Here is a 22,225-nt window from a genome sequence, read left to right as displayed (position 1 = left end):
CATAAAACATAAACAAAAACAGCATAATTCAAACAAAAGAAACCATTGTATAACATCAAATTTCTTGTGGAAAAACATACTCTTGGTCCGATAATTTCGGTTTACCCCTTTCCTGTATCTGCCCCGCCTTATCAATTTCTAGGTCAACAGATTTATTGTGAACCAAGTTTTTGTATATGCTCATAGGTTGTGCCATCATGGTTTTAGGAATAAGTAATGTAGTACCCTATATTGAAGGCAATATTAAAAGATGCATTTTATATTTCTTCATAAATTATAGTCATTTACCTCTTTCGCAATCTTGACAAAAGCATTGTATATTGTTCAGCAATTTTTAAGTTTGCCACCTATAAACGAAGAACACGAGTATTTTATCTTTATAATCAATAAGTTCTAATCTTACCCAACTTAAGTCTAACAAGTAACGACTCTTTCAAAAGTGAATCTTAAGACAAAGACTAACCTCCACACCACCAATTTTATTAAGGACTTTAGAAACTATGTCAATTCCTTCTGCAAATCCCTCTGCTTTAGTAGTAATAGCACATCCTTCTCCTGATCCATTTTGCCAAAATATATTACCAACGAAAACATTATATTCATCCTAAATATCGAACAATTTACTATTCCACGAGAATGAATCTAATGCTTTTGTTGGTATTTTTATACGTTTTGTATACAAACAGAAGAGAAAGTGATTATGATTGATAAAGCAAAGTATATGGCTCGAGAAAATTGGTTAGTTCTCGTGGAATAGTAAATTGTTCGATATTTAGGATGAATATAATGTTTTCGTTGGTAATATATTATTATCAAATATGGATTTTAACTAACTAGGTATTCACTTAAACAAAAATGGTTCTTTCTATGTTTGAAAGTTTAAGTTTCTGATGCGGTGCGAGTCGAAGAGGCGTTTATGCGAAAGTTGCAGCATCCGAAAATATCTCGCAAGTGTCAGATTTCGACGATTGCCTAGTGTTTTTCGGGCGGAAACGTGGTGCTGTGAAGAAATCATGGTTTTGCCATGAGGTATGATGGTTTAAGGCCATCTGACGACGTTTAGGGGCTCAAAATCGCATTTTTATTAGTTTCGGGTGTTTTTTGCAATTTATTAAAAGTTGTTTATTTCTTTTGCAAGCTAGGGTTTGAGTATTTAAAGAATTTTAAAACACTTTGTTAGGGGAAGATTATTAATCAGAAAACGAGGTTTCCTCAATATCTATCAACTTTCGGTATTCGTAAGAATCAACGAATCTTGATAAAGGTTCATCCTAGCCACGCACGCTGCATCAGTTGGTATCAGTTTCCAGTCGACCCTGAGGTATGCCGCCCCGAAGACAGCCGCGCAACCCTACCCCTGGTGCTGATGATGGTGACCTTGCTGAGTTGCGACGTGAAAACGCTGAGTTTCGCCGTGATAACGACGATTTGAGGCGACAGGTTGAATGGTTGACGCAACGGATGGATGCATCTATGCACATGCACCACCCTGAAGATGATGTTACGATGACAGATGAAAACCCTCTCGGTGGTCTTCGGAATCGATCCCCTGAACGCCCCAATCATCGCTGGGAGCAGGCTTTCAGGGTGGACATCCCTAAGTTCGATGGTAGTCTACCACCGGAAGAGTTTATTGATTGGCTTTCTCAGGTTGAAGAGATTCTGGATTTCAAGGAAGTTCCTGCAGATCGTCGTGTACCCCTTGTTACGATCCGCTTACATGGTCGTGCACAAGCATGGTGGCAGCAGTTGAAACAGACACGTGTTCGTCATGGTAAGGCAAAGCTCACGAATTGGGACAAATTCAGGAAGCATATTAGGGCTGCGTTTCTACCATATAATTACGAACGTAACCTGTACCAGCGGTTCCAGAATCTTCGTCAGGGTTCTCGTTCCGTGGATGACTATTCCACTGAGTTTTACACCTTTGTGGCTCGTGTTGACCTGTCTGAGTCCCCTCTCCAGTTGGTTTCTCGCTATATTGGTGGCCTTCGCCTCCAGTTGCAGGATATTTTGAATATGTTTGATCCCTTGACTGTTTCTGAGGCACATCAGCGTGCTTCACAGGCTGAGAAACAGCTAGCCAGGCGCGGTTCGGGTAGCTTTGGAAAACAGGTTGTCCCCACTAGTGGCATTGGTTCTTCTTCCCAGCCGGCCCATCCCACCCCAGCCCCCCCTCGCAGCACTACAGCCCTCCCGCAGAGACGTCCCGGTGGCTTGCGTTGTTTCAATTGTGGTGAAGTTGGCCATCGCCAAGCAGAGTGTCGCAACCCAAAGTCCACCAATCGTGGTCTTTTTACTGAGGTGGATGATCCTGACTCTGCTCTTCCTTCAGATTCAGCCCCAGTGTATGATGTTTATGATGATGAGGCAGCGGAGGAGTATGTTTCTGGTGATGTTGGCCCCCTTTTGGTGATTCGTCGATCATGTTTAACCCCTCGTGCTCCTGACAACGAGTGGTTACGCAATAATCTGTTCCATTCCACTTGTACCATCGGTGGCAAAGTTTGCACCTTCATCATTGATGCTGGGAGTTGTGAGAATGTGATTTCTGAGGTTGCAGTTTCGAAGCTGGGTCTGTCCACTGAACCTCACCCCAAGCCTTATCGCCTGTCCTGGCTGAGTCAAGATTGTGTTGATGCCAAATCAGCCCAAGAAGGGTGCTGCCCCCACTCATCATGCGTCCCCCCTACCACCTTGTTGTCTCGGGGTCCTTTTAAGACCGCCATGGTCGAATCGGGCATGGTGTTTGCTCTATTTTGTTCGCTGATTACCTGTGGTGCTAGTTCTGAGGTGCCTATTCCAGTGCAGCCGCTGTTACAGGAGTTTGCAGATGTTTTTCCTGAGAATCTGCCTTGTGCCTTGCCTCCTTTGCGTGATATCCAGCATCACATTGACTTGGTTCCAGGTGCTGCCCTACCCAACCGTCCTCATTACCGCATGAGTCCCAAAGAACATGAAGAGTTGCGTAGACAGGTGGAGGACTTGCTGGCTAAGGGACACATTCGAGAGAGCCTTAGTCCCTGTGCTGTCCCGGCCCTTCTTACCCCAAAAAAGGATGGGTCTTGGCGTATGTGCATTGATAGTCGTGCTATCAACAAGATTACAGTGCGTTATCGGTTTCCTATTCCCCGGTTGGATGACTTGTTGGATCAGTTGGGTGGTGCTTCTGTGTTTAGCAAACTGGATCTCAAGAGTGGATACCATCAGATTCGTATTCGCATGGGTGATGAGTGGAAGACTGCCTTTAAGACTCGTGAGGGCTTATATGAGTGGTTGGTTATGCCGTGTGGTCTGTCGAATGCTCCTAGCACCTTTATGCGTATGATGAACCAGGCTCTTCGCCCTTTCATTGGGAAGTTTGCTCACAATCATGCTGTTAATCGCTCCACTGGTTTTAGTCCTTTCCATGTGATTTACGGGCTGTCTCCGCGTGCTCCTCTTGATTTGTTAGCGCTGCCCAGCAAGGTGCGTCCTCATTCCACTATTGCGGATTTTGTTGGTCAGTTGGCTCAGGTTCATCAGACCACTCATGACCGTTTGGTTGCTGCTACTGCCAAGTACAAGGAGAAGGCTGATTCGAGAAGGCGTGCTGTTGATTTTGAAGTTGGTGACTTTGTGTGGGCTATTCTGACTAAGGATCGTTTTCCAGCTCATGAATATAGCAAGCTTGCTGCTAAGAAGATTGGTCCTGTTGAGATTGTGGAGAAGATCAACCCCAATGCTTATCGTTTACGCCTTCCCAGCCATGTGCGTACCTCTGATGTGTTCAATGTGAAGCATCTTGTTCCTTTTGTGGGTGAGTCTTCTTCTGATGAGGATGATGCGGTTCCAGATTCAAGGACGAATCTTTTCTACCCTGGGGGGAATGATGCGGTGCGAGTCGAAGAGGCGTTTATGCGAAAGTTGCAGCATCCGAAAATATCTCGCAAGTGTCAGATTTCGACGATTGCCTAGTGTTTTTCGGGCGGAAACGTGGTGCTGTGAAGAAATCATGGTTTTGCCATGAGGTATGATGGTTTAAGGCCATCTGACGACGTTTAGGGGCTCAAAATCGCATTTTTATTAGTTTCGGGTGTTTTTTGCAATTTATTAAAAGTTGTTTATTTCTTTTGCAAGCTAGGGTCTGAGTATTTAAAGAATTTTAAAACACTTTGTTAGGGGAAGATTATTAATCAGAAAACGAGGTTTCCTCAATATCTATCAACTTTCGGTATTCGTAAGAATCAACGAATCTTGATAAAGGTTCATCCTAGCCACGCACGCTGCATCAGTTTCCATTTAGCTTTGAATAACATTTTAGCAAAATTAAGTGAATAATTAGCTGATAGTGTTAAGTTACCGTCTGATTCAATATCTTGAATTCGTTTTTTTAGTTCAGCTTTTGCTTCCATCTCCATAGAAGCCATTATTCCCTTCGGTGGAGATATATCTCCTAAATAATGTTATGAACGTTTGTTGCAAAAATTAATTTACGAGGAAAAAACAGTATAATTAAACACTTTACTTATTTTGTATCAAATACATGTTAACCCCAATCTTTCACAGCTTCATTGATGGTCGCCTAACGTGAGAATAAACAATTAATTTTGTCAAATAACTTATTAAGAATCTAACATATATCAATTAAGTTTCAAATCCCTATATTAAAAAAATTGCATAATAAATTTCTTATAATTGTTCATAGAGTCAAATATTACACCATCTGCTTCAGATTAATTACTTACTAGTTACTACTTACACAAAATTATTTGGTGATCAATCTTTTAATACTAACTCATATACAAATGAACTTTATTAAGGTTCAGTCTTAAAGTGAACCTTATATAACAAATGTAACAAGTATCAAAATATTATTATTTATTTGTTTAAAAGATGATTTTTTTTTTTTTGTTCTCAAACACAATTGCACCTCTTTTGAGTTCCTTCAAGAGATTTCACTCATTATTGGAAGTAACAACTCATTCATGGAATGTACAATATTTACGATAAATTATTTGAAACCAAAATAATATATATATATATATATATATATATATAAAGCATTGTTAGTGTCTTTCACCATAGTATTATGATGGTGTAAAAACTCATTAACCTTAAAAGCAATTCCCCGTTTTTATTCAAAATATTTTTAGTAATAATAGTGTCGGCCCCGAGAATTGGGCTGCCCCATTCCCAGGTAGAAAAACGTCAGAAAAAAAATTGTTAAACAAACTGATTTTAGTGAGATTAGAACCCAAAACCAAATAAAAAATAAAATTTGTCATCATAAACAACTAAGCTACACACTTTTATGTTAAAAAATTTAATAAATTTATCTAAAAACCTAATTATTTTTATTAAATGGGTTGTCCGGGATGGACTTTCTTAACCCGTGGGCTTGTCAGGCTTACCCCATGGTTGACCCTGAGTAATAATCGAACTCGTGACATTTTTATCTCTTAGGTCGACTATTTCCACTAGAGTGGGATAATATGATAATTTAAAAAAAAATGAATCTCATCAATATTTTTTTGTTCAAAGTGTCTTTTGTCTGATATGTTCTGTGAAATTTGATCTTACCAAGCTGAATACACATTGTTGACTGGACAAGCTGAATAATAGTATTGATGGGATTCTCAACAAAATATGATGCAAGACATGGATCAACAATCTATTATAACCCAAAAAATATATAAATTTATTAGTTAACAAGATACTTAAATGATAAAGAGCTCAAATAAAGAAGAAAAACTTCACCTTAACATACAAAATACCATTCATTAAGATGTTGACATTGTCTTAGTGATAGCTGATTGATCTGGAATTGTAATTGCTTCCTCTTTTAGAGAATGAACATAAGCAATTCGGTCAACAAAAGGAACAAGGAAATGAATTTCAGGAGTTAGTGTCTTCAAATATTTTCCAATTCTCTCCACTACAAAAGCCTTCTTATCGGGGACTATACGAATTCCCCAGTTGATAGGAGACGAAATTTTATACCTAGTGTTCATCCGCAAACAATCAATACAAATAACTAGAATTTCTCGTAGGATTAATGTAGTTTTTACCTTTGAGAAGAATCACAATTAATACGAAAATAGCGAATTGAGAAGGCTAAGGATGATTGTTTAGAAATGGATGATGATATAGAATGTAAAATCGCTACATAAAAGCCAAATAATGGTTTAATCATACATCTTGATTTGAGTATACTCATTTTGATAGAAGATGAGAATCTTTGAAAATATTGACTAAGTAGAGAAATGGGAAATAAGAGAAATAAAATATTATATATATAAATAGCAAATCATAATAAATAGGACATTAATTTAAATTTATTTAGCATAAATATAAATCTTTTTAACCCCTTCTCCAAGTAAAAATGCAACTTTTATAAAATACCTAAAAATAAAATAAAATTATCATTTTCTTTTTTTATTCTTATATATATATATAATAATAATAATAATAATAAAATTTTAAATTTAATATACAAATTATTTTCATTATTCACAAAGCGTACATATTTCTGGACAAAGTAATTTAATTTTGAATTTGATATTATTTTATTTGAAAAGAAAAAAATGATAATTATTATTTATTATTTTGAAGGGTGTTATTTTTTTTTTTAAGATTTATGAAATATTTGGTGAGTGAGTTTGCTATGTGAGGATAAGTAAAAAGAATAAATAAAATATTTATATTATTAATTTAATTATTGTAATTTTATAAATTGATAATTTTAAAATTTTATAATAAATTCTCATAGTGACATTTATTTTTTATTTGTTTATTTATAAATATCTTAATAAGTTAACATCTTTTAAACCTTTAAGATTTTTTTTATATCTTTAACCATAAAAATAAATAAAAAATTGTGAGGTTAAAAAGAAATTTATAAAATCTCAATTTATCACCATATAAAACCTTAATTTAACAAATTGGCAATAATATATATGAAATTATATAATTTTAAAAATGTTTATCATTTATTTACATTTTTAATTTTAAATATTATTTAAAATAAATTATATAATTTTAAGAAATATTTAATTTATATTTTTTACATTATATAATAATATTTTTTTAGTTATTAATTTTTCTAAATTATAAATTAATAAATGTTTTAAAGCATAAATTATATATATATATATATAAATATTAACTCTTTAAAAAGAGATATTTATTTTAAATTATTTTGACAAGATATGAAAGGAGATACATATGAGAGATGTATTAATGGAAGATTTAATGATAATTGAAAATATTATGAAGTAATTTTTAATAAAAGAAATGATTGAGTGAGGGAATGGGTGAAGGATTGATGTAACACAATTTGATTAGTAAAAAAATAACAAAATTTCTATTTCTTCTCTCTCACCTTTTATCTTTGATGTAGTGACACATCATTCCCTCCCCGTTACCTCCTTCAAATTCTCTCTCACTATCACTTCTCTTTTTAATAATATAATTTGTATAATTAATTATTCAAATATGAACTATTAATTAAAATATTTATTATATATATATATATTTTTTTTTAAAATTAGTAAAAATATTTTAGTTGATTAATTCAACCATTTATATGAGTTTTTTAATTAAAAAATTCAAACAAGGCTCCTATTGAAAACAAGATATATACATGAATATATAAATCCCCTGGTCAAAAAACTAAGATGGACTAAAACTTCACAAAGATAAAATATTTGTTTCAAATGAAAACACCTTGATCTAAAAGAATATGCAAAATAATGATCAAAACCAATGTCCAAAACCTAATGGCCACTAACAGGACGTTTCCCATGAGGATCCTTCCGCGAATTCGCGACCCCCGACAAGCTTGTAGTTGCAGTCGAAACCGTATTAGTATTAGTATGTGTACTTGTATTGGTGTTGGAATTTGAAGTGGAACTAGAATTACCCGAAAAAACTGAAGATCCTTCTTTGGTGCTGTTTGGTTTGTACCCTTTGCTAAATCTAGTACCAAGTATCCCGGGTGCAACGGGCTCTTGCTCGATTGTACCGAGCTTCTTTGATAACATGACCACAACCCGTCTCATGCTGGGTCTTAGCTGTGGATCAGATTGGGTGCAAAGAAGCCCAATTTGTATGCACAAAGCTACCTGCTCTGGTATAGCAGAAGGAGTCAGAATTTTGTCCATTGCTTCCAAGCTATTGCTGTTCTTGTATAGCTTGTATACCTAATTAAACATTACAAATTAAATTAATAATACAATTGACAAATTAATATGCTGTTATTATACTTATTAATAATATTAATTTACCCATTCAAGAAGATTACTAGAATCTGGATCAAGGTTGAAGTTTGAATTCTTAAGTCCTGATATTAATTCTAAAACGACGACTCCATAGCTGAATACATCAGCCTTCACCGAGAGATTTCCGTAGAGGAGATATTCTGGAGCCATATAACCACTGTGGAATGAAATTTCAAACAAATTCAATGATTTGGTCTAATTGAAAGTTCAAAAAAGAAAAAGACTTTTAAGAGATTACTTTGTGCCAGCCACTCGGGTTTGGACGTGAGTCTTGTCTTCTTTGTAGAGACGGGCCATGCCAAAATCTGCAATTTTGGGGACCCATTTCCCGTCTAATAGAATATTGCTGGCTTTGATATCTCTGTGAATGATGCATTCGTGCGAGTCTTCGTGTAGGTAAAGCAAACCTTTAGCAATCCCTGAAATTATGTCAAATCTCTTCTTCCAATCCAGCAATCTTCTTTGATTCTCTGATTCTATCAAATCAACCAACCCAAAAACATGGTCACAAACATGATGACACAGCTGCCACATCACAATGTCTATGCCATGTCATTGCAGAATCATCTAATGATGACATGGCACGGCATGAACCTTGTGAGTTGTGAAATCAAAATTTCAGAACAAACTAGCTTCAACAAGACTCAAACAGAAACTAAATGACCTTGTGATGTCTTAACATGTGTTAAGAACTTAATATACAAGATGAACTGCAAACACCACATTGCTGGCACATCAGCAACACATCACAAGGTCAATGACATGTCATCATCGCACAATCATAGTTGGTTGACATGGCATAGAACTTGTGATATCTTAAGATGGCTGGCTGACACATGAATCATCATCACAAGGTCTATACCTCCAAAACCAACATATACCCATCATCAAATTTCATGTGTCCATCAATATTTGCAAACAATGAAGAACAATCAAATTAAAAGTGGTGTACAGTTTGAACAATCAAAGAAGAAGAAGAAGATAACTTACTGAAGAGAAACTTGTCGAGGCTCTCGTGGGGTATGTAATCATAAACTAGTATCTTTTCAGAACCGTGTAAACAATAACCCAACAAATTCACAACATTTCTATGTTGAACTTGTGCCAACAGTTTAGCTTCAGTCATGAATTCTCTCTTCCCTTGGTTTGATGTCTGAGATAGCTTCTTCACAGCTATCTCTCTCCCATCCTTCAGTTTACCCTAATTCATATCATATCATGTCAATTACAGACTTATAATTTGCAAACCCTAATCAAATTTACCTTGTAAACAGGGCCAAAGCCTCCTTGGCCGAGCTTCTGATCGGTGTGGAAATTTCGGGTTGCTTGAGCTAAGGTTTCAAAAGAGAATTGCTTCTGCTCGTTTGCGGCGATCTTCTCTAAGTCTTCAGTTTCGCGTCCGCCTGATCAAATTAAACAAGAAGAAGGCCGATGATTAACAATAGAGGAGGAAAAACAAGACAAGGATGGAAGAATTTTACCTTTACTGAAACTGAAATTGAAGGGTTTGATGAGTTGTTTAATAAAGCTGCTGGATTTGGTACTCATGGCTGTTTACAATCCCATGAGAAAACCCAGAAAAATGAAGAACATGATTTCCCTCTGCTTTTTATACATGTGGAAAAGGTCGGAGAAGAAGATGATGATGATTTACGAGGAAGAAAAAGTTTCCAAATTCTAGTTGACTTTTCAGTGAGAGACTTCAAATTTCAGGAGCTCGTTTTTTTTTTTTTTTTAAATTATATATCTAATTGGTTATTAACCTCTAAAAGCGTTTTGGGTTGAAGCGAGGAATGATCGTAAATGTCAGGCTACTTTTCCTTAATTAAAAAAAAATTACCGAGTTCGTAGTTACTCGTTTAGTTACTCGAGAATAACGATTAACTCTCTAAACCGATTTCATGAGTTCCGAAACGAACCTCAGAAAATGTCGTAATAATATTATTATTAAATATACGCAATGGACAAATGATGACTAACTACGGTCCAGGGCCGGGATATAGGATTTGAAGTTGTGATGGTTTGAAATTTTATTGGGAAACTTTTACCTATTTATGGGAATTAAAAAAATAAATAATGAATTAAATTTTTTTAAAAAATTAAGAGATTATATTAAAAAAAAAAATTAGAGTAGACTTCAGCTCAATCTTAACATAAATTCAAACTTTTGAACAACTACTTAAATACTTATGTCATCCTATAAATCTTAATAATACTTCGTAAAAACTATAAATAATAATGAGAATATGAAAACATATTTATATTATTTGTGTTAAATATAATTTAAAAATATTTTAATAATTCATCTTCTGTAAATTTTAAATAACATCATTTATTTTTTTTCAAAGGGTAGTATCAATCAAGCTTCATGACTTAGAAATGTATATGGAAACCGCGTTTTTTCGATATTAATGAGGATAGATGACAAGTCTATATTTTATATCTATATTTTTAAATATTGTTGTAATATAAAAACAAAGTTTTGTTAATATAATTAAAATGATTATTCTATTTTCTTTTAAAAATATAGAGTCGTACTTGAATTTTGATAATTATTTAATTAGGCAAAACGAAACACACTAACCATATTTTTATACTAAATAAAAAATAATATTTTAGAATAAATTGACTACAAATGATTTTTTAAATATTGTTGCAATATAAAATTCTATTCTTTTTTGGTGACACCATCAATAACCATCCAAATCATCGGACTTTGACTTCAAATAATTTATATTTAAAATTAATTAAAAATAAATAACTACATAAACAATAAATTATAACAATTTCAAATAATATTTTTATTAGACAAATGCATACAAACTAAATTCTAAATTAATAAAATTTATATGTACATCATAATTGTTAATACCACTATATCAAATCATATATACCTTAGTACTCTACCTTTTCCAAATTAAACAAGCACATTTATTCAAATAATAAAAAAAAATATTTTTTTATAAAGATAATTGTAGTATTTGAAATATAAAAATACCTAAAAGAAAATAATTTGAACAAATTAGACAAATATAATCACTAATCATTTTATTTTTACAAAATTTAAATTAACTAATTATTTATGTCACCTGCTGGCACATTAATGGAGTCAAGAATACTAAAAACCTGACTTTAGTCTTTATTTAACTGTGGACCAGACCTATATTAATTGTTGTATCAATATGGACCACCACCCGGTTTGATTCTCACTTAGAATGCGTTGAATCAGAATGGTGGATTAAATCTAAATATTAAAATTTATCGAGGTTGGATTTGGTTTTCATACATTTTCTACTCACCACTAGTTATGGGGAGGGACCAAATAGTCATTTTGGTCCTCAGCTCAAACTGGATAAGTTGTTAACCAATATGCACCATACACAAGGAAAGAAGTGTGTTTTGGGAAGAATGAAGCTCAAAGAAATGGCAACAACTAATCAAATGAGAGATTTGTCTGGTTAGAATGAGCTGCCACATTCCAAAGGCTCTTCCTTCTCTCTTCTTCCAATCCCATAACACTAAACCAGTCTCCCACATTTATGGCATACACAAAACCACCACTAAACCAAACAAACTATCGAGAAACCTCGTTTGCAAGCTTATCGACTTCTCAATTATTCCTCGTCAAAAACCCATTATTAGTCTTGCAGGTCAATTGTGGGCAGTAGTCTTGGCCAATGTAAGAAACCAATGTTGTTTACTTGTTTCTAAATTCAGTCTAATTCTTCGGTTTACTTTTGGCTGCAGCCGACTCTACCAGCTTTGGCTGTGACCGGGGTGAATAATGAAGAAGACTTCATATGGAAGTTGATTCAATTGGGAATTTCAGCTTTTATCTATTTCCTCATTGTCCCAGTAAGTAAGCAAAAGAATGGATCTATCTATTTCCATTTCTACTTCATAATTTGGCTTGTTTCTTTTGTAGCCATTTATAATGAACTGGCTGAGGATAAGATGGTACAGGAGAGGTCTTTTGGAGATGTACACACAATTCATGTTTGTTTTCTTGTTTTTTCCTGGGTAAGTTGATGAGTATGTAATCCTGTTTTCATATCTTGTTTGAAATTTACCAACATCAGATGTGTAAAAATAACAGGATACTGCTGTGGGCGCCGTTTCTGAACTTCAGGAAGTTTCCGAGGGATCCAACGATGAAGTACCCTTGGTCTAAACCGGAAGATCCTTCGAAAATTCCATCTGGATTCCGTAAATACCCTTGGGCTACTCCAGAAGATTATGATGGTCTTTGATATATTGTAAAATTGTCAACAACTGTAATAATAATAATAATACCAGAATATATCAGATACAACTTTTTGTCATATGATCTTTCTCTGGCCACAACTGTCATTGAATTGTTTATAAGGCCTGCAGCATATTAGCCAAATACACATGGGGTGTGAATGGAAATTAGGTTGTTTTAATTGAAAAGATTTGAATAAACACTGAATCATTGAAACACCATACAAGATCAAGTCTTAAAATTTACATGGACCTATCAAAGATAGAATTCCCTACTTGCTAAAGAGACCATGTATTATTGCATCTCAATCTTCTCGATAAACCAGAGTAACATAAAATAATGTGTAACATGTGATGAGTCTGACATGATATGATGCTGACAAAACAAGAAGTACCAAAGGAGAGAATAATGCCATTGATTATTATATTGTTAAGTTTATTTGAGTGTTTGAGATGAAAAGAAACATCATCTTCCACTCATATCGGATTTACCCATGTTTGGCTCACATGCATTCTTCTTCTTCATCATCATCATCAAATCAGAGAATAATAAAGTACACTTTTTGGTTATAGATGCAAATCACTGTTTATGTCATCAATTTTCTTTAACAAAAGGTGAAGTACAAAGTAATTGATAGATGAAAAATGGGCTCTACATAGATATAACCTTGATGAAGGAACTCAACCCATTATCATTGTTCTGAAGTTTTATTCAAACAATAAGAAAGATAAAAAAAAGGAAACATTACTCCCAAAAGGCAAACTGACATAGTTTTTGGCAATACCATGATGACATTAGACTAATGGCTAGAGACCTTAAGATTGAGAGATTTGTTTAGCCAAGCCTTCCAGCTACCATTACCCTTCCTTGAAGAAGAAGAAGAAACTTCATGTTTCTGTTGTTCATCAGTGTTGGTTTTTTCAGTCTGAGGTTTCTTGCAGAGCATGAAGTTTCTCACACCAATAGATCCAATTGTCATCGACGGGTTTAAAGCTGCAATTTTTAAATCAGGGTCAGCTAGCTAAGAACTAATTAGATTATATTAGATTGGATTGGGTTAGATTGATTACCATCAGTTCCGGCAAGAGAACAGTAGAGAAGGAAATTATTGATGTCGGATCCAAGTATAGGAAGACGGCCCTCACGAGCGTAAGTTTTGAGAGCGGTGACGATGACCCCAGAAACGATATCTTCTTCATTGACGACAAATCTGATGGGTCCTGCGCTACCGATGACAGTGATGCTGATTAAGAGACGATTGCCTTTGCCAGTCTGACTCTTCTTCTGCTTAGGAAGCAACATTCTCATAAAATTTGTTGTTTTTTTGATATTTTTTCAAAATTCCCAAATGAGATCGATATCGATTGAATCAATCGGGAGATAAAAAGGGGGAAAAAGAGATGAATAATCTCAAAGTTATTTGGAAAGATGAGAAAAATGAACAAACAGTGAAGGCGTGATGAGAATTCAGGGGTCGACGCCGAGGCAGCGGTAGTACCAGCCTTCCTTGCAAGATCCGAAGAAGAAAACAGAGGCTGCCAAGATCCCCCTTGGAGAGAAGGGGGAAATCATCAACCGATCGCTAAGGATTTCCACCATTCACAATGGAATTCAGACGGAAAATGAAGCCGAAAGAGAAGCGTTGTTCCAAAGCAAAGGAAGAGAGAGATAGAGGTAGATAGATAGGAGGAGGAACGTCTAGGGAGCTTTCTGCTAATTTATACTGCCTGTCTGCCTACCTCCGCGTATAGTCAAAATTAGGGTTAGGGTTTTCTTCATTTTTCCATTTTTTAGCTGGCAATGTTTCTTGCCCTTTGCAAGTACAAGCGGTGCTCATCCTATTATTATTATTATTATTTTATTTTTGTTAGATCTATCTATCTATATATCATTTTAAATTTTCTAATTTAAAAATATTATTTTCTTGACCGGTTATTATCGAGAAAGTTAACACGACCCGTAATCATGATATTTCATTCAAATTAGGGTCGATTTGTCAAATTGGCTTTTCGAATTGTGTGCACGTTGTCTGCAAACACATTTAACCAGACACAGACTTGCCGTTTCACGGTCTCAAACCCAGACCCCTCAACGAAGTATGGGATATTCACATCTTGTTGTCGCGAGACTAGAAGAGGAGATAATAAATAAATTATCTGTGTCACTAATTTAACTAAAGAATTGTGGGTTTTGACTACCGAATTTAAAATAATTGGTAGTGAAAACCCTGAATTCGGTAGTTAAATTTGTGACATAGATATTTTATTTATTTTTAAATACTATTTATATAATAAATTAACGGTATTCTGAAATCGTTATAACAAAAGTTGATTTTATATAATTTTAAAAGTGAAGAGTTTAAAATGGTGAGGTTTGAAAAAAGAGTTTCAAAATCACAATTATCACCGATAAAAAAAACACTAATTTGATGATTCATTAAATTATAGTCTTTAAATTAGAGTGTTTTGAGTAAGAATGATATCATATTTTAAATTAACAACTATAACCCAAAGAATATATCATGTTTCAACCTCATTTTGGAGTTTCATTTATAAGAATAAGATTAATTAATGCAAAATTAAATAAATTTTATGTAATTTTGTCACTAAGAACAAGAGATTTGTTCAATCTTCATTTTTGTTTTTTAGTTGGATTTACTTGATTCTCTTAATTTTTTATAAGAAAATCATTGCATTCTTTGAATAAAAACAAATTTAACCAAAATTATTGAGAATCATTTCTTATCTAAAGTTGAACATGGTCCATTTCAAGCTTCCACAATGTCCCTAAATGTACCCGGGCATGACCCATTCATTATGCATTCAAACAAATTCAAAACATCCCCATATGTTGTACAAAAGAGAAAGCATAGAAAGATTACAGGTTGTCGTTATAATGCAAAAAGGAAATGTTGGAAAGAAATTACCTAAAAGAGAGTTAAACATGTCTTGGTTGATTTCAACTTCAAGAAATTAAAAGTTAAACGATTTCACAACATCAGGAATCCTCACAAAATCTAATGGAAGAGCCCGAACATACTTGAAAGATCGAGTCCCTAAAAAACCGTGTAGCAATAAACCATAATTCTTGAGAACCATTAGACAAATCAGTGTCGTATTTAACCCATTTAGGCCTTGTTTGATTCGGCGTTAATCAACTGCGTATGAACGTCTGCGTAATAAGCTGCTACAGTAACTTTGCGTAATAAACTCACGTAAAAAATTACAATCAAACACATTTTTGCGTTTAAACTCAAATTTCTCTCTACCTCCCTATTCAGCGTTTAAGATTAAAATCTCATCGTTTCTCTCTCTCATCATTTTTAAATATTTTTTTTATTCATTTTCTTTAATCTATTTCATTTATTTCTAATCATTTTATTCATTCTCTCTCATCTATTCCATATATTTATAATATTTTTATATAAAATTATTATAATAAAAAACATATATTTAAATATATTTTTATTTATTATTTATAATATATGTATCTTAATATATAAAATAATTAAACAAATATAAAATATAAATACATTTTAATATTTTTATTTATAATTATAATTTTAAAAATCAAACTAGCCTTAATTAAATATATAAAATACTGATTACAATTGAGATGAATCCCTAAATGAATGATAATACTAAAAGTGTGAGAGATCAAAAAAATAAATAAATTGATAATTGAAAGATTAGATCATAGAGGGAAGTATGAAAATGTGAAAATGATATTATTAAATATTATTAAATATTTATATATATATATATATTTTTATATAACATATTTATATTAAATATATTTAAAATTAATTAATATATTCATATAATCTATTTTAAAATATATTATTTTTTAATTTAAGTGATTTATTAATAATTAAAATTATATATTAACAATAAAATTATAAAAAAATAATATATTAATATAATTTATTTTCAAATATATATTATTTTTTAATTTAAATCATTTATTAATATTTAAAATTAAATTAATAAATATATATATAACATTATATCTATATATAATATTAATTATTGAATAATATTAATTATTAAATAATATATTAAAAATATTAAAAATAAATAAGTTGGACGTATAAGCAGTATCAAACATACTCAAACTTAATAATTAAATAAATTAAGATCATATCAAATATACTTGAGAATAAGCTGGATAAGCTGAGAATAAGCTGGATAAGCTGAGAATAAACTGAATCAAAACTAGTCTTCAGTGACACTTAAATATTGTACATCTCATGGAAAAAATTTCAGCACAACTTGAAATGGACTTTTCAAAAGACATGAGATCTTGAATGTACGCATTGGTTAGACATTGGTTAGACGTCCATAACAATATTCTATTATATCAAAGTGTGAGAGAAGGTCTTACAATCACAAAAAAAAAATTAAGCATAATCTTCTCATATCTTTTAACTATATATTAAAAATAATCAAATCAAATGATAACATGAAATGTTTTTATTGTTAATTCTTAATAATCTCTTTCAAAGAAACAAAAACCATAAAGTTGTTAGTATGGTGAAAGAATCAAAACAAATACAACCATTTAGTAAGTATTTTAGTTATTTAATCTTCAATTGATATACCCCAAACATGACAAGACTATCCAATCTTCAATTGATATGTCTCAGATATCAAAAGACTTATGAGCAACTCATTCATGAACTAGGTTTAGTACAAGCACAAAAGACAAAGAATTATCGATAGTAAAGTTACACCAATCACCAATGTTGTCACACATTGGACTAAACAAATAAAAAAATGAGATGTAGACAATAAAAGTACACTAGCTAGTCTTGTAACATCAATATTCATCTAGAAATAAAACTGTATAATGAGTAAATGTTAATTGTGAATTGTGAATTCTATTAATTTTATTTTGGTTGTATGATTAGGATTTCACTATATTTGTGTATAGTTATATTTCTGAGTTTTACGCATCACAACGACTTGTCAATAATTCGTTTTTTTGTAGGGTTGCTTTTAATAAGTCGTCCTTATGGAAGGGGTGTTCTCCATGACCTCTTCTTGCAACATAGAATCAGATCTGTAAAAAAGTAACCACTTATAAGGTCGATATTAATGAGTCCTTATTCCATGGGTGTTCTCCATAGCCTCTTCTTGTAACCTAGTTAGAATCAAATCTTTCAAACAAGCCTAGTGGCTTATAGTATTTAAATAGATCTTAAATTATTTTAAAAAATGTTAATGTGGTGATTTTAACTATGTAATTTTTTTTTGATAAAAAAATTTAAAATAAATGATATTAATATATAATGACAATTTTTTAAATATAACAATTGAATCATAGGAAGTGATAAAATAATATTTAATTATATATTATTTTTTAACTTGTGCATAATTTACAAGAATTATTTGGACGCGCTTTCTATTAGCTTTTGACTTTTCGTAATTAGGTGTGTTTCATGCTTATCTTTTTAATATATTATTTTTTTTTTGTAAGAAGTTATAAAATTCAATTTTAAGTAAGGATTGATTATTTATTTAAATATTTTTTTGTCACTTCATACATTGAATTACTACTTATATTCTTAATTAATTATATATATAATAATAATAATAATAATAAAGGTTTTTCTTAAATTTTGAGCTTTATCTTAAATAATATATTTATTTATTTATTGTGGTTAATGTGTTAATGTGTATGAGGAAACACATGCCATAAATTTTTGAAAGGTGACAAAAAAAAAAAAAAAAAAAAAAAAAAAAAAAAAAAAAAAAAAAGTCCGCATCAATTTGGTGGGTGCACTAATTATTTATAATGTATAATTAGTTCGGTTTGGATATATCTGTTCGGTTTCTGTCTTTTAAAACTTTAATGTGTACTTATTTAATATATATTTATTTTTAATATTCATATCATTTTTTTTTATTTCAGACTTCGAAATCGATATGCAAAAACGTATTAAACATGCTAAAACGTGTGTAATGGATTAAAATGTGTTACATATTTGTTAAAACTAAAAACATATTAAGCGAGTCAAATAGGTTAAACGAATCAAATATTAATTGAACGATTTAAAAACGTGTTAAATAAGTAAAAAAACGTATTAAATTAGGTAAAACGAATCAAAAAAATTGTTAAACGGATCAAAATGTGAAAACGAGGACAAAAATGTGTTAGATATTAAACGAGTAAAAAACGTAATTAATATGTTACAAACTACAATTTCATTTGGATTAACCCAACCCAACCCAACCCATATTATTCATTAATATAAGTTATGTATTATTAATATGGGTTGACAAAATTTAATTTAAGTTGGATAATATGGGTCGAATTTAACCAACTGATCACCTTAATAATACCTTTCAAAATTTGGCCCATTTAATTAAAAACACTAACATTCAACTTCAAAATAATAGCAATTGGGCTTATTAAAAATAATGAAAGGAAACCCTAATTTTGTACCTAAGTTCTCTGCGGCGCCGTCCTTAAATAAGCCCTATTTTTTGTATTCTCTTCACAAATTCCTTCTGATTCATTCTTCTTCTTCTTCCATTCTCTCAAATTCTATCAAAACCCAATTAGGATAAGTAAACGATCAAGATTTCGTAAGAGAGTTCTCATCAGGAAATGAAAGGTGAGAGTTATGTGGGTCTTCCGTTCCAAAGAAGTTTTGGATACAGAAATAAAATAGGAATTGCAAGAACAATTTAAGTTCATGATGGTTTATATAGGATACAGCAGAAAACTGTTATCTCTTTCTCCTCTTGACAAACCAGAAGGTGCAATACTTCAACCTTCATTCCAGTGGCCGGGTTAATGATCACAAAAGGTTCGACATGATCGGGTCTCTTTGGGGGAAGTTCTACAAAAAAAGAAGACCACCGCTCCATACAAAGTAGTTGAACATCTCTCAAAAACTCCATAGATTGTGAGCTTAATTGTTGGTCTGTAAGAGACAAAGATTTATTATGTTCTCGTTGGGAAAGTGTAGTACATTGTTTGTTTGGATAAAAAATTCACATATTTTGTACTTGTCGTTTACAAAATGATATGTAATTTATTGATTAAATAAAATGAAATTAGTTAAGATGCGTTCTTATTTGTTTTATTTTATGTAAGTATGTTAATTTGAAATTGCCTGCAAAAATCTAACCGAATTGTCCTGTTTCAGTTTTCCACGAAACCGAACAAGAATGATATTTGTGTTCTTGATTTGTCCCGATTTCAACTTAATTCTATTGTGAACATTATAAACATAATTAAATATATTAAATTACTAATATATTTATTTATTCATTCTAAATAAGAGTTATATGTTTATTTTTTTTATAATAATATAAAATTTTAATATATTACAATATATATTATATTAAAAAAATAATTTATAGATTTTTTTATTTTTTTAAAAATATTTTATTACTGGTGCCCCGCGGATTCCCCGAAATCGATTGAAACCGAACGGAGCGGAGATGGTAAATGTATTCTTCGCCCCGAACTGCCCCATTACCATCCCTAAATTTATATTTGAGCTAACTTTTAATTTAATGATGATTAATTGATTAAAGTTTAATTGAGTTTTAGAAGAAGTTTATAATAGTTTTATCATTTGGTTGCATGATTAAATAAAATAATATAATAAGTTTTGTCATTTCAAAAAAAAAAATTATTTGTAAAAAAAATTATAAATTATAAATTTTACATATTAAATATTAACAGATTCCACCGTAATAATAATAATAATACTAAATTTATTATCAAATAAATAAAAAATAATAAACTCAGCTAAGGTGTAGCGAAAATAAATCCAGAAATCCTATGTCATTTATTTCTTTTTCTCAAACTTTTCTAGCGAAAATCTTCTCCTAACCAAAACCCTAACACATGGTATTTCAATATTGTTCAGATCGTTTTTAAATGATAATGAACTGTTTGATCTTTCAGGAAACCAGTAAAGAGACCAACGCAGTAAATAAAACACTGAACCTGAACAAATCACCCCTGTTAAACTTGAAAGGTACCGATTGTTGGTACAAATGTTTTTTACTACATTTTATTTATAAAAACGTCTAGAAAATGCACATTTCGAAAAAATGTCCCAAAATTTTCAATTTCGGATCCCGGAATGTCTACTTTTGGAAGAAAATATCTTGAAATGTCATATTTCGGGTTCTAAAATGTCCAATTTTAGGAGAAGAAATCCCGAAATGTCCTATTTCGTGTCCAAAAATGTCTATTTTGGGGAGAAGATGTCCCTAGTTATGACATTTCGGGTCCTGAAACGTGTGACATTTCGGGTCTCGAAATAGGACATTTATGATTTTTTCTCTCAAAATTGGACATTTGGGGCCCAAAATTGGAAATTTTGTTTTTTTAATGTTTTTCTTATTTTTAGTTACATTTATTCTAAGTTTAAATTTTCGTAATGAAATTCCTAATGTTAGAATGATATTTTTCTCCGAAAAAATGTTAATCTCACTAGTTTTCTGAAGTTTTAAGAGAACATTTTTTAATTTTATTATATCATTATAAAGAATTCACTGTCTTACTCTCCCTATTGGGTCTTTCTAATTGGTAAACCTAACAAATCCATTGACTAGGCAACTTATCCATTAATTAAAAAAAAATAAAAGTTTTAATTAAATTTATTATATTTTAACTATAAAAAAAACACTAACACTGAATTTTTAATATTATATTTTCTATTTGTCTACTATAGTGTTTCAAACTTATTATTTGCACTAAAATCTGAACCACAACATGAAAATTATAATAGAGGAGTAATAGAATCAAAGTGATAATTATGTTTTAATAAATTATTTATAATATGTATGTATTTATTATGTTATTTTACTAGTATATTTAATTTATTTATAAAAAAATTTCTAAGTGGATAATTGAATCACAATTTTATAATTTTTCAAATATAAAAATTAAATTATTTATAATTTTTTAAATATAAAAATAATTAAATATAAAAATTGAATTATATTTAATATCAACTTCAATTTTGACTCATTCAGTATAATATCATTTATGTCAAGACCAAACTATTTAGAATTTTATTTTTATTTTGTAAAAAAATAGTCTCTGGATTTTTTTTATTTTTTTATAAACAGAGGTGAACCCTTCAATTATATTATTATTAGATAAATATAAACCCTATTTTTAAATTTATCTCAGAGTGCAATTTTGTTCTCTGTACATTGATGTTTTTGTAATCTATAAACCTTACTTTTAGATTTGTTCTCTATACATAAATGTTTTTTTTTTTATAATCTATAAACATAACTTTTAGTATTTCCTATGTATATGTAATTCCATGGAGTGTAATCTAATCTATAAACCCTATTAATGTAAATAGATTGATGTATAATTAATTACAAAAACTATATATGAGACTAAAAGATCTACTCTCAGAAAATTGAAAATTTTATGTTGGTAATTGTTGCAATTGATATTTGATATGAACAAGATATGAATTAATCAAGATTGTTCTGGTAATATTCTAAGATTTAGAATTAGGTCATCCAACTTAAAACATATAAAAAACATTTCACAAAAAGCTTCTATTTACTTGCTCTAAACAACAACAACAAGATTACCCTAAACAACAACAACAAGAAAACAAATTTATTCTTTAGAATGAAACAAAAAACTCATAAAACACTCTTGTAAAACATAATCACCATCTCTTTCTGTCTGTTCCTCTTCCAATACGAAGAATGACATCAACTTC

General features: G+C 31.2%; 3 protein-coding genes and 1 pseudogene across 3 annotated transcripts; 1 reads left to right on the top strand and 3 right to left on the bottom strand.

Moving 5' to 3' along the window:
* Nucleotides 1-55: 55 nt before the first annotated feature.
* On the bottom strand, nt 56-5,993 carry LOC124935512 (annotated as a pseudogene).
* Nucleotides 5,994-7,605: 1,612 nt separating this feature from the next.
* On the bottom strand, nt 7,606-9,898 carry LOC124935668 (cysteine-rich receptor-like protein kinase 43). Its single transcript, XM_047476084.1, has 6 exons — nt 9,743-9,898; nt 9,525-9,664; nt 9,252-9,462; nt 8,500-8,737; nt 8,268-8,418; nt 7,606-8,183 (listed from the first exon to the last, which is right to left on the bottom strand). Exons 1-6 carry the CDS (start codon nt 9,807-9,809, stop codon nt 7,758-7,760), a joined length of 1,233 nt encoding a protein of 410 aa, XP_047332040.1. The 5' UTR covers nt 9,810-9,898; the 3' UTR covers nt 7,606-7,757.
* Nucleotides 9,899-11,652: 1,754 nt separating this feature from the next.
* Nucleotides 11,653-12,581, top strand: LOC124936149 (NAD(P)H-quinone oxidoreductase subunit L, chloroplastic). The gene is made up of 4 exons (XM_047476613.1): nt 11,653-11,940; nt 12,009-12,116; nt 12,187-12,281; nt 12,358-12,581. The coding sequence occupies exons 1-4, from the start codon at nt 11,725-11,727 to the stop codon at nt 12,509-12,511; spliced, it is 573 nt and encodes a 190-aa protein (XP_047332569.1). The 5' UTR covers nt 11,653-11,724; the 3' UTR covers nt 12,512-12,581.
* A 590-nt stretch (nt 12,582-13,171) lies between these two features.
* Nucleotides 13,172-14,231, bottom strand: LOC124935111 (uncharacterized protein At4g22758-like). The gene is made up of 2 exons (XM_047475569.1): nt 13,575-14,231; nt 13,172-13,497 (listed from the first exon to the last, which is right to left on the bottom strand). The coding sequence occupies exons 1-2, from the start codon at nt 13,810-13,812 to the stop codon at nt 13,304-13,306; spliced, it is 432 nt and encodes a 143-aa protein (XP_047331525.1). The 5' UTR covers nt 13,813-14,231; the 3' UTR covers nt 13,172-13,303.
* Between the last annotated feature and the right edge of the window lie 7,994 nt (nt 14,232-22,225).

The sequence above is a fragment of the Impatiens glandulifera genome, chromosome 4 (genome assembly GCF_907164915.1).
Source record: "Impatiens glandulifera chromosome 4, dImpGla2.1, whole genome shotgun sequence".
Classification (NCBI taxonomy): Eukaryota; Viridiplantae; Streptophyta; class Magnoliopsida; order Ericales; family Balsaminaceae; genus Impatiens; species Impatiens glandulifera.
This window is presented reverse-complemented; position numbering and strand designations above follow the sequence as displayed.

Bases quoted from the DNA above. Each gene is read 5' to 3' on its own strand.
- LOC124935668 (XM_047476084.1), bottom strand. From the start codon at position 9,809: ATGAGTACCAAATCCAGCAGCTTTATTAAACAACTCATCAAACCCTTC. The intron at 9,665-9,742 runs GTAAAATTCTTC...TAATTTGATCAG, and splicing joins CAATTTCAGTTTCAGTAAAG to GCGGACGCGAAACTGAAGAC. The intron at 8,419-8,499 runs GTAATCTCTTAA...TTCATTCCACAG, and splicing joins ACCCGAGTGGCTGGCACAAA to TGGTTATATGGCTCCAGAAT.
- LOC124936149 (XM_047476613.1), top strand. From the start codon at position 11,725: ATGAGCTGCCACATTCCAAAGGCTCTTCCTTCTCTCTTCTTCCAATCC. The intron at 12,117-12,186 runs GTAAGTAAGCAA...TTTCTTTTGTAG, and splicing joins TCTATTTCCTCATTGTCCCA to CCATTTATAATGAACTGGCT. The intron at 12,282-12,357 runs GTAAGTTGATGA...TAAAAATAACAG, and splicing joins GTTTTCTTGTTTTTTCCTGG to GATACTGCTGTGGGCGCCGT.
- LOC124935111 (XM_047475569.1), bottom strand. From the start codon at position 13,812: ATGAGAATGTTGCTTCCTAAGCAGAAGAAGAGTCAGACTGGCAAAGGC. The intron at 13,498-13,574 runs GTAATCAATCTA...TAAAAATTGCAG, and splicing joins TTCTCTTGCCGGAACTGATG to CTTTAAACCCGTCGATGACA.